The 13005-nt window shown below is 45.3% G+C and overlaps 1 protein-coding gene across 7 annotated transcripts in view; it reads left to right on the forward strand.

The window, feature by feature from the left end:
* The first annotated feature begins 75 nt into the window (after positions 1-75).
* klhl32 (kelch-like family member 32) overlaps positions 76-13005 on the forward strand; it is a 32602-nt gene continuing 19672 nt past the window's right edge. Inside the window, exons 1-4 of one of the 7 annotated variants that reach the window (XM_076012784.1) lie at positions 76-742; positions 2276-2388; positions 5536-5716; positions 12329-12436. In XM_076012784.1, the coding sequence (XP_075868899.1) occupies positions 2366-2388; positions 5536-5716; positions 12329-12436 (312 nt within the window). In that variant the 5' untranslated portion in view covers positions 76-742; positions 2276-2365. Of the gene's footprint in view, positions 743-827; positions 1138-2275; positions 2389-5535; positions 5717-12328; positions 12437-13005 lie in introns of those variants that run through there. The other 6 variants (XM_076012786.1, XM_076012785.1, XM_076012787.1 and 3 more) reach the window with 6 other exon arrangements.

Here is a 13005-nt window from a genome sequence, read left to right on the forward strand (position 1 = left end):
GTCGCAGATCAAATTCGGTATATTAAGAGGAATTTGATGGTGTACGTTAACACCACTTTGTTATAGGCTCTCTGTTAAAGAAACGACACGTTTTCAAACAGACAATGGCAAGTAACTACGCCTTAAACGTGCATCAACAGAACACTGATATTAACGGTTAAAGACAGAAATTAGCGAATTTTGTCTTTTTTTCTTTTCTTAAAATGACAGTAAAAGTGTGGGGGGGAAACAGCTGTTAAAAGTATTGTTCGACAACAGCTGCTTTCTAATTAGCAATAGAAACAAATTATGCAACGTCAAAGACGTCCAGGTTAAATAAATTGCAATGCAACGTTTAAGCTGCATGTCGTGTGTGATTCACGTGTTGCATTACAGTGCTGCGCAAACTCGAGGACACGAGCGTATACGTTCAATACCCGTGCGAATATTTCTTTACCGAGAGAACGCGATTTGCCCTAATCTCAATCGTTCACAAGGGGGCGCCGTTTCCCCCTTTGCGCCTCCCAACCATTCATGTGACCGCCGTGTGGAGGCGGAGTTACGATGTAACAATTTAGGCGCTACAGGGAGGGAAACCACCAATAACGTGATAACCGAGCGCATCTGCTTCCCCGCCGTAGCGCCGCTCCTTCCCTCGCCGCCGCCGCCGCCGCCGATGTCCGGGAAACTGAGCTCGGTCGGCAGATGACATTCGTAACGGAGGCGCCTCCGGGACGGCAACCGAGTCACACGCTCTTATGAGGTGCGTAAGTCTGTGGCGGCATACACGGAGACAGAGAGACACAGTGAGGGAGAGAGAGAGCGAGAGAGAGAGAGAGGGAGAGGGAGAGAGAGAGAGAGAGAGAGAGAGAGAGAGAGAGAGAGAGAATACTGTAAATTCCTGCGCGACGCCGTGAACGCCGAATTGTGGCGAGGGTCGTCCAAACGACGGACGCGGCGTCGTTTGTTCGTTCGGTGTGCGGAGGAAGCGGCTCCCCGTCGACGTCCCCCGTAGTTTTGCAGAGCCAGGAGGCGCTGGCCTGTTGCTGGGAGACATTTGACAGCTGGGAGCTTTTGGGAAGTGACAGTTGATGCACTAATGGTTTTCTGTCTGAACCGAACCTGCCTCTTTCCACTCCGAATTCTGTGACTGTTGCGGTAGGTTCCTCTCGAATCCTCTTGAAAATTCGACATTCAGCCTCGTGCTTTGTTTTTTTTTTTTTCTCTCTCTCTCTCTCTCTCCCTTGTGAATGGGATTTCTGATTGCATGGACACAAGGCCTGCTTATTGTGGCCGTTGCATTCTAACTACATTCCTGAAATGTTCCAAGAGAGCAACATCATGGTGAATTGACTCGATCCATCAGATAAATGCCAGATGCGGTCGAAGCAACTTCTGTTGATGTTGTCCAATTGAGATGTCAACAAGAGAGAACGAAATGGACTTCACTCCTGTTGTGATTTACCCAAAAACAATAACAGCACATTTGCCAAGTACGGCACATTTTTTTTGCTTGACTTCCATTCAAACCGCCGCATTAAATGTCCATAAGCCACGGCTGCGGCCAGCATGTGTTGGCCTGTTTTGGAGCTCGGACTCAGGATAAGCTCCTTGTCTACCTCATCAGTCAGCGGCCGTCGCCCGTGGCCGTGCGTCTGAAGGTCGCTCGTACGCGGATCGATAAAACCTCCGGGTAGCACTCTCGAGAGCAGACGGTAGTACACTAGGGCCCTGCCTTCCACTTAATGTGAAGCATGTGCAGACACAGGCTTCCTTCTATTACACGGCCATGTGAGATGACCCGGGGTGAGTACTTGCACACAGTGCGAGTGTTGTGTTCCAATCACACTAACCCAGAGCAGCGTGGAGTGCATCTTCACTGACCCCGCTTTCCCTCCGTGCGCCGCTGGCCACGGTCTTGTGGGAGACAAACTTGGTGGGGTTGGGGTTGGGGTGTATCACGTTCAGGAGTGTTGCACATCGTGTCAAGGTTGTAGCCACACCGCGGGGATCTGCTGTTCTGGACTTCTGCCTCGCCGCCGGTGACTCTCACGGCTGCTGTGACCGTAGACGTGGGCGAGAGGGGAGGGGGGGGGGGAACACAAAGCAAACCTTTTTCAAGGCAGCAGATATAACTGTTGTTCGGGAGAGACCTGAGCGGAGGAGAAAGAAAAGAAAGACAGGAGAGTCGGAAATCGGTTTGACATGCTGTTGCGTCCCTTCACACATTGTGCGGTGAGGCTGTCACAGAGCGGCCGGGCTGAGTAAAGCTGATGTTGCTGCTCTGTCTTGTCAGACCGATGCTTGTTCCCACTGAGGAGTTGAAGGTCCACATAGCAGCTCCCCTACACCTCCACAGCCATCTCCTCTTTATTTACCCGGGGGAATGCCTTCTGAACCTAGCTTTGGGTAAGTTGCCTGCTTATGCATTTGTTGACTGTGTTTGGCGTTGCATGCATGCTCAGGGAGGACAACATGTACCGACTGCCTCAGCAAAGTATAAAAGGCTGAGAACGCTGTCTTTTCGTGTAGCGAACCCCTAAGGGACGTCATTATGCAGTACAATCCATATGTTGGTCAGTCAAAGTGTGCGTGCTACACTGTTTGAAGTCCATTCACTATTAAGAAGGAACAGTTTGGCGAAACTGTGTGTTGTGTGTTTTTGTTATTGTCAACAAATTCCAAAGAAAGATTAAAATCAACATCCGGTCCTTTTCGCATGTGTTTGCTTTGCTATAGTTCTCATCCATGATCTGCATCTCCACTCACTCTGGATGTCCATTCAACCTTTAATCGTTCAAAAAAATAATATGAACCAACTTGTGGGAAAACAATAAATAACCCTTGGATGTAGCTGCGATAGCAAGAGCTTCAAGCAGCTTTAGGTTTTTGTTTTAAATAGCACATATTTAATGTTTTCAAATCATCTTTGGACTTGACGCAATGAGAGCTTTAGTAAGCCAACAAGTTCTAAAACAAAGAGAAATGTTCACTGTTTTAGCACAAAAATCGCGAAATATCCCCACAATGACCATTCTCCTCACTGCTTTGATGTTTTATTATGCCACTTGAATCTTTTATCATGCGAACGATAAAAGATTCAATTGCATCTGACTCGATGCCTTACGAACACGTCTAAAAAAATAACACGGCAATAGCAAAGAAGTAACACTTGTCTAACACACTTGCAGTAGTCCTGGCTTGCTGCCTCCGCAAATCAGCCTACGGCTGACAGCGACGTTTACTGCTGAAGTGGCTGTACTCGCTGTGTCTTTCAGCTCAAATGACACTATTAAAAACATCGCAGTGATGGTTGCTTTGTGTGTTGGTCATGAAGAGTCTTGTTTAGCCCAAGAAAAAAAAAATATATATAAGATGTCTTCAATGTGCTTGGAAGACTTGAATTCTGTGGAAAAATAACTTAATACTCAAATGTTCTCCAGGTTGGGAAGCACATATTGACAACCTTTTCGATGGTAAGTCAGTCTTATTCCCAATTGGCCATTTAATTTACTGGCAGTAACAGGAACATAAGCCTAATAAGCATTTTGTATTGATGAGGAAAGCAGGGAGAAAACACACACAAAAAAAACAACAAATACTTGACAACTTCACCTTGACACTGTTTAGCCTGCCTCCTATAACATAATTATTGCTATACCCTCCATAGCATGTGTGTCATGAAATTGAAGGCGTACATAAAATCATGTCTTTCTGTGGTTACATTATGATCAAATGTCCTCCCTTTGCAATCTTTTTCTCTCTGTGGTTTTCAAAAATCCTGTCATTTCCCTTTCCTGTCATCCAGAAAGGCAATTTTGTCCTTTCCTCCCTTGGCTCTGCCCCATGGCCGAGTCCAGCCACCAAACTAACAGCCTGACTCATCAATCACCCTACCATTGCACACACACACACACACGCACGCACACACACACACACACATATCTGCTCAGCCCTACGCCCCATCCCCATGAAGGTGACGGAACAAGCCTCCTGGCAGACAGTGGCGTCGGCAGCGGCGCTGCAACTGCCAGTGGACAGAGATGGATTTAGATGGACAGGACAGCTGACGGATGGTTGCGAAGCAGAGAGGGGCAGAAGATGGGCCACAGCAGCGCAGATTTGGTGCTCTGTGGACACACGAGCGGTCCAATCCGTCACCAGGCCAGCTGGAGTCGGTGCTGTGTAGGCGCTCGTTTGTCTCGGCAATGTGACTCGAGAGCTGTGAAGCACATGCCGATGGTCAGGGACTGTTATTATGGGCGGACATAATTAAAAACGTCATTTGTAGCAGGCACTTTTGTGTGACTTGTCTGAACACTGGCTCGGTGTATTGATTTCTGTGTTATTTCAATTGCAAAGAGTAAGGAGATGAAACTTTTTTAAAAAAATTATGTCCATTTCGGGTGGTACGGAAATGAGTTAACGCTGTGTAACTGTCTGCGTAAATTATTCAGCGATTTGCCATCTTGCCTGATATGTCAAATGCATTCTCAATAATATAATTAATCCGGCGAGCGCTTTAAAAGCCATAAAGTGCCTGCTTGCAGACGTTCAAAAGAATTGTCAAATGCCATCACCAGAGGTGCAGCAAAAACAAATGCTTATGCTGGACTATGTTAACATACCAGCCCAGCTAATTAGCACGCCAAAGGTATAAGTCAGTGGAGCCATTTGGATGGAGTCCAACGACAGGTAGAAAACCACAGTTCAAATTATCTCAACAATCACTCTGAGGAGGAAGAAGGAGAGGAGGAGGAGGAAGAAGAAGAAGGAGAGGAGGAGGAGGAAGAAGAAGGAGAGGAGGAGGAGGAGGCAGAAGGAGAGGAGGAGGAAGAAGGAGAGGAGAAGGTGGTGTTCTTTGCCAAGTGGTCAACATGCCAGTTACAGAGAGAAGCTCTGTAACTGGCATTGTAACTTTCAGAGGGAAAGGTGAAAGTTAGATGGTCCAGGACTAGTGGTAGTACAGAGTGGAAGACAAGAAATAGAGACTTGTCAATGGGCTTAAGCAGGCCTGGGTTAAATGTAGCAGATCAGATTGATAAGAAAATATGGTATATAATAATATAATAAAAAGATCTGGAAGCAGGTTAGAAAGAGGGGTGAGAAGGCCATGTCGCAATGTAACTGAGGGACAGGAGTGAGTTTTGTTGGCGACTGGATTTAGGACTGACTGGCTTTTTCGCAGCAAGTCTCTTGCGTTATGTCTGAGCTAATAATGATTATTTTTAGGCAACTGAATTCGTGAATCCAGTGGCGCGGCAGCGCAATTCTGTTGTCTTGTGTGTCTGCTGCTGTTGTCTGCTTTCCCTAAAAATACAACTTCAGCACTGGCCAAAATTCTTTGAACATTTTGAAAAGGTTTTTACTAGCTGAGTCGGCCACGTCATGATGGCGCCCTCACCCCAATATGAATGTTTTTCTTTCCGAAAGTTGATTGATTGATTTCGTGTGTGCGTGCGTCCGTGACTCCATGTCAAGCCATAATCCTTTTCAAGTATTAAATGCAGTATGGGTCATGTATGTGTGTGTGTGTGTGTGTGTGTGTGTTTGTAGCAGCAGGGAGATGCTGACAGGACAGAGGCTCTGTCAGTCAAAGTCCCACCAGGACTCGGTCCTCTCTGCCCTCAACCAGCAGAGGAAGGATGGCCTGCTGTGTGACGTCACCCTTGTCGCCGGGGAGCAGAAGTTCCACGCTCACAAGGCCGTCCTGGCAGCATGCAGCGACTACTTTAGGGTGAGTCCCCCACCCCCACCCCCACACACACACCCCACCCCACCCCACCCCAGCACCGTCCACACTTTGGTGTTTTACAATTGAGCACAGAGCGGCGAGGTGATTTAATCACATGCATCCCTCACGTAGCGTGGTTTGATTGACGTAAAGGATTTGCGCAGGCTTATATTTCTATAAAAAGCAGGTATCAGTCAGGCGGCGTTGCCCATCGCTGATATGATGGAGGTGACAAAGCGTTACGTAACCGTCTTAAGGGCTGCTAGATTGTTACCAGCCTGTCTTGCGCTGAATGTGCAGCAGAATATAGGCGGGCACAATGGGTTTTTTAATGGTTTCAACGATTCCAGTGTGAGCGTGTTTAATCAAGACGGATCCCGAGCACATCATCCCGTGCCTCCCACCTGGATTATCGAGCCCAAGTGTCGGCCAGCGCGGAGGCTCGGAGGTAGCTGCGGACTCCCAGGCGCCCAGACAGGAGACGAGACTCACAGGGAAAAGTGCAGTGATTAGATTTGATCTCGGGACACCGAGCAGATTAGGAAGGAGAAATTAATCCCCCTTGAAAATGAGAGGCAGATTAAATATGTCCAAGTTGCCCGGGGATTATTCCTCGTGTGTGTGTGTGTGTGTGTGTGTGTGTTATTTCTATTCTGCTACATGGCCGGTGAGTCAGTCTCCTCACCTCATTTTTCTCTTTTTCACTTTTTTTTCTTTGGCTCATCGTTTTTTTTCCTCTAAAATCCCCTGAACCCCAAATCCGGCCTCATCGACAGACAGCGCTGTCCGATCGCTTGCGCGGTGCACCGGGCCCCGTTTTTAACCTGTTCCCCCCTCACCCCTGCGTCGCCATCTGAACCGGGGCGTTTCTTATAGTCCATTTGCCGAGGAGATGAAGGAGAAAACGCCAGCTGTCTCCTTTCTCCCGCCTCTCCTCCGCGTGCGGCCGACGTACGTGCGGTGGCGGTAATGGCGCATTATCTACCCCAGCGGACACGAGACATTGTAATGGAACACCACACACCGCCGAGCACGGCTTGTTTACCGGAGACCTGTCCTGAACGTGTCACCTGCTTCTCCCCGTCAGTCGTGCTAACGTCTTTCGACCATCACCGCCGCCGCCGCCGCCATCAGCGAGCGTGGCCACACCTCCCTGTCTCACGTACTCGCAGGCAGATTCTCTCCCTGTGATGCAGAGATGCATCATCCTGCTACCCTGCAGCCCAGACACAAGGCACGTCCAAGTCTCCTTTTGAACACAACTCTTTGTTTTTTTCTGATGTTTTTATTTGTCTGGCTCCTGTGTTAAGACAGACGGTCGGGCGCTTCCAACGTGATATTTGTGATTGATCATCTGATTTTTGCAGCTTCGGTGGATACAACATAAGCCTGCAAGCGCAGATGCTATCGCAATGGCACGGCTAATTGACTCAATCGGACACACATGACCTTTTCTGTAGCGCAGCCACTTCAAAAAGGTTGCACCATAGATCACAGATCCGCACTGTGAGAGTCCGCTTGCCACGTCAACTTGGATTTCAATGTCCCCTCCATCAACGCGGCTGCATTTAATAAATCTTGCTAGGGTGAATTTGATTTCCCTTGCTGGTATTAAGAATTGTTAGCAGGTTGCTGACAAATTCGCGGCAGCCACAGTACAAAAGGTTTCAACGTAGCTTTATTGTCAGTTCTGCTATGTGTGTAACACACATAGAGTCATGAAATCGTGTGGTGTTTGTGGTGCTACTGTAGACGTTCAGCATAAAAAATATAAATCAAATATAAAAATATGAAAAGACAAAAGAAACATTAGTGCAAAAAGCACAGCAGTGCAATGCAAAATTACTGAGGCACATTTCAGGGTTGCATGTAATTATACGTTGACTGGCAAAACATGGACTTATCTCGCTGTTTAAATATTTGGATTAATGGCTGCACAAGCTTGATTTACTTGCTGATTTGTAGACAAACTGCAGCCCCTGAAAGATTCAAAGTTGCCTGCAGTTTGATCCCAGCAAGGGGCTTTAAGACTTGTGACCTTGTTTATCAGATGTAAATGGGTAGAGGTCAATGAGGCCAAGGACCCGGCATTAACTGTGACATAATGATGGGCTATTAGTTTGCATAATAAGCACAGAGCACACGCGCATTGGCTCTGACATTAGAACCCAATGATGAAAAAACTGACCTTACCGTCACTTTACACTCTGCAGTCGAGTTTTGCTCCAAAAGTAGAGAAGTCTTTTGAACTAAGACCGAGCAGGTTAGTCAGTTTGCTCATCTCACTGCACGGCCTGACTTAGTTCACTGGTGAATTACATTTGTTGAGGGGAAAATGGAAACATGTATGTGCACACATTGTGTGGTGCAGAATAACCAAAAAAAAAAAAAAAAATTCTGATGATTTATGCATTATTATCAAGAACTGCAAAGTCCCTTTGACTTAGAGCTCTGACCATGTGTGTATGTGGATGAATGCATGAAATCCTATTGTAATTCTTTTCTAAAATAGAATTGGCACCAAAAATTACCTTAAGTCCATAGCAAGGAAATTTTTATGTAATTTTTTTTTCTTGAGACTGACCCCATCAACTTCAGCTGGTTTGAGGAGCGGAGAACTAGTTTGCGTTTGTGTGTGATAACAGAACGTCACAGCATTCCCAGTAAAGCTCGCTGCATCTTTGACTGCTTTTGTTGTCTTGCTCCAGATGTGGTTTCACAAGGTTTTCCTCTTTCATTGTCCTATTTTATTTCCTGGTATCGCCACCGCTCCTCAGAAGTAGCAGCTGAGCCCTGGGCATTAGGTCTACAGTGTGATCGCTTGTAATTTTCCGTGTCCATCGTGTCTGCCAAAATAACGCAGCCTCGGGCCCCTGGAGACGGGCTAATACCAGGCGAGATTCACCCACACGGGGACAACAAACCCTGCTGAGCGTGGTTACGTCCCACCGGGTGAACGGCGGATCACAAGTCGCGACGCAATAACTCAGCTGGCCACTCGGGCTCGATGCGGCTGCTGCACCTTCGACTGCAGCGTCAGCAAATAGCAGCCTCTGCTCTGCTCTGATTTACTTCCATCCCCCACGTTGCAGGAGCCGTCCTCCACCAGCGGCCAATTGTCTATCTCCCTCCGTCAAGGTCAGGAGAGATGTGAGACGGAGAGTTGGTTGGCACTTTTTCAAGATGCCGTTCAGTCCTAATGTAAACAAGCGCAGCTTCAACAGTTTCCACTAGACCAGTGGTTCTGAACTGGTGGAGGCGCAGGACCCTCATTACTTCCCTTGTCATGCATTTACGACCCAAATTTATTCCATAGCGGCGCTCAAATTTATTCCACAAAAATAGAAAAATAGTGCAACAATGCAGAATGCCATCCTCTTGTCATAATTATCATATGAATAAAATATAATATCCATCCATCCATCCATTTTCAATACCTACCTCTTCCTGCTCTCAGAATCACGGGGAGTCTGCTGGAGCCGCTCCCAGCTGTCATAGAGCGAAGGCGGTGTGACACTCTGCACAATTTGCCAGTTCATCGCAGGGCCACATAGAGACCATATGCTTTCACGCACACACACACACCTACATATAAGTCAGAGATCCCGATTCACCTCTTGTGCATGTTTCGGGAGTGTGGGAGGAAGCCGGAGAACCCGGAGAGAACCCACGCAGACACGGAGAGAACATGCCAACTTCACACAGAAAGGTCCCAGGCCTGAAATCAAACCCGCAACCTTCTTGCTATGAGGCCAGAGACCACAGCACACCTGTGTCGCCCCAGAACAAAATCTAATATATAATATTCAATATATGTATATATATATATATATGTATATATATGTATATATATATATATATATATATATGTATATATATATATATATATATATATATATATATATATATATATATATATATATATATATATATATATATATATATATATATATATATGTATATATATATATATATATATATATATATGTATATATATATATATATATATATATATATATATATATATATATATATATATATATATATATATATATATGTATATGTATATATATATATGTATATGTATATATATATATATATATGTATATATATATATATATATATATATATATATATATATACATATATGTATATATATATATATATATATATATATATATATATATATATACATATATATATATGTATATATATACATATATGTATATATATATATATATATATATATATATATATATATATATATATATATATATACATATATATATATGTATATATATATATATATATATATATGTGTGTGTGTGTGTATATACATATATATATATATGTATATATATATATATGTGTGTGTGTGTATATATATACATATATATATATATGTATATATATATATATGTGTGTGTGTGTATATATATATATATATATATATATATATATGTGTGTGTGTGTGTGTGTGTGTGTGCGTGTGTGTGTGTGTGTGTGTATATATTTTATGAAATAAAAATAAAAATGGGAAACTGCCCACCAAGCCGCGACCCCAACCAAAACCGCAAAAACTGCACTAGACCACATTTACCCCTCCTTCTTTTTGTTTTTTTTAATCTGTCTGCTTCCTGTTTTTAACTTTTTTTTTTTGCCGTCTACCCGCACCAGCCACAGTCTTATCTTCCACTGCGCCCCAGGTTCAGCTACGGGCCCTTCCTGTGCCCAGTGGACCGGTGGAGTTTTAATTAGTGCAGCACTGAATCAACAAGCCTTAATCTGAAGAGAGACACGCAGTGGCCTCTGTTTGGAGAAAAAAAAAAGAAAAGAAAAAAAAGGCGGTGTAGCCTGGAGTCAACCCTGTCCAGCTCATCACCCTGTCGATGTGGACGGGGCCGTTTCGCCAGAGGAAGGGCGGGGAAGGAAAGGCTTCAAAGCCCGGCTAAAGTTCACAGGAGCTCTGACTCACAGAGACGTGGATGAGTTTTGGGAAGAACGAATGTGGTTTTTGTTGCAGAGAACCCTTGCACGCTAGCTGGGCCTGCCGCTCCCCCCCCCGCTTTCCCCTGGGGGGCCCTTTCAGCACCTTGTGATTCTGATATAGACCAGTCTCTGGTGATAAACTGCTACTGCGAGATATTCCAAATTGCATTTTGCCGAAATTACCATCTGGAGGCGGGGAAATTATAGGAGGAGGAGGTGGAGAAGGGATTTACATTGTCCATTTGTCACTGTTAGGAGAAGAAATTACAAGTTTCAAAGATTATATTTCTCACACGTCACGTTACATGGCAGTGAGATGTCGGTGTGGCAGAAGCCGATGTGATTGTGCATTACAAGGAAAAAAGAAACTCCCTGTGTCTGCGTGGGTTCTCTCCGGGTTCTCCGGCTTCCTCCCACAGTTTGAAAACACGCATTTGTGGTGAATTGGGAACTCTAAAATTGTCAGTGTATATGTGTGTGTGTGTGAGAGAGCGAATGGTTGTTTCTCTTTGTTTGCCTCTTGTGTGGCCCTGCGATGAACTGGCGACTTGGCCAACGTGTCACCCTGCCTTCGCCCTATGACCGCTGGAAGAGGCTTCAGCAGACCTCCGCATCCCTGAGTGCAGGGTGGAGCTCGTATTGAAGATGGATGGATGGATGGATGGATGAACAATACAATTAGTTGCAAACAATGGAATGCAAAAATATGAAACAAGACCATGATAATGCATAATAACATCATTCATAACAACAGGAGTAGTAATAATAATAGCATCATTAAAAAAATAAATAGATAAATAAAATACTACTACTACTACTACTACTACTACTACTACTACTACTACTACTAATAATAATAATAATAATAATAATAGTGCAATAGTACAGTAGTACAGCATAGAAATATGAGCTGTGTCTCCTCTTGTCCGAGCGGGTGGGGTCAGACTCGGAAGTGGAAGCTGGTCTTTCACCATGGCTACTCTCTGCTTCCATGCTGCTGCAGCCCAGCTAGTCGCTCCTGATCAATGGGCACCGCCGTCCCCTCATGGTGTGACACCACTCAATAGCTTTGATTAGTGAGCGCTAAGCTGGACTCACGCACAGCGGGGATCTGACCGCAGACGCTCTCGTTCCGAGTGTGGCACGCACATGTGCAGCTCCGTGCGTGTGCGTGTGCGTCCGTCGGAGAGGAGAGAAAGTCGGGGCCTCGACCGCACAAAGTACTGATTGTGCTATTTATTACTGCTGACCTCTGGGACCGAGGCAGGTAAATCAATAGAGGAGGGCTCCAGGATGTTGTGCCAAGCAGTTCTCGATTGAACTGCGATGCTGTTCTTTTTTCAGCTCGCGGAGATACCGGGCTGGTTTTCCAAATTCGTTAATGCCAGAAGAACGAATAGCCCGCCGCAATTAGCCCGTAGAGTTGGCGTGCGAGCAGTGACCGAACAAAGAGCACGGGCTATTTTTACCGCCGTCTCGCAATTGATCATCATTAGCGTCCCATGGTTCACATCACCAATCGCCGATGGATACAATTACCCGTAATTATGGAGGTCTTTCTTTGTTTTATTAATTATTTTTTTTTACCTCTGCTAACCTCAGTGCTTTGACTGTGCGTCTCGCTAGGCTATGTTCAGCTTGTGCATGGTGGAGAGCGAGGCAGACGAAGTGACTCTGCAGGGAGTGACCAGCGTTGGACTGAAGAACGCGTTGGACTTTGCCTACACCGGACAGGTGAGTGTCACGCAGCACAAACGCCACAGTTAAACATGCGCGCGCTTGGTGTGTTTCCGTAAGGCCTTTTCACTTTTAAACTTTTACACGCTTTAAATGCAGGATTTTTTCATGTCATTTCCACTATGTCACATTGATTTCTATTATTTTATTATTGATATCTACATAATCCTGACTTCTCAAACTCCACTGCATTACCACTTTGGTTTTCTTCCAAATCCAAGTCCAAACGTCCAAACTGCATCGCCCTCGCTGGCTCAGGAAGTGTGAAAGTCTGCCCAAGCTCATATTTGACCAAAATCCGCGAAAGCTGTGAATGGCGCTTTCTGTGCCACTCCACTAAATCTCCTTTGGATGATGGACGTTGCACCACATCATCCAGAAATGCCGGCCCATCAGCTACATCTCAGTCACCCTCTAATTTCGCCAAGCAATTTGGCCCTTTGGCTGAATTGACGGGCTGCTATACAGCGAGAAATGACATGAAAGTAGCGCCGAAGATCTGAAGACACTTCAGATGTGGAGATGGATGTGCAAGACTCTCTGCTTTTCTAAAATGCCTGAACACC

This window comes from Nelusetta ayraudi, unplaced genomic scaffold, assembly GCF_046127955.1.
Source record: "Nelusetta ayraudi isolate G7.1 ecotype Tasmania unplaced genomic scaffold, CSIRO-AGI_Nayr_v1 ptg000136l, whole genome shotgun sequence".
NCBI lineage: Eukaryota > Metazoa > Chordata > Actinopteri > Tetraodontiformes > Monacanthidae > Nelusetta > Nelusetta ayraudi.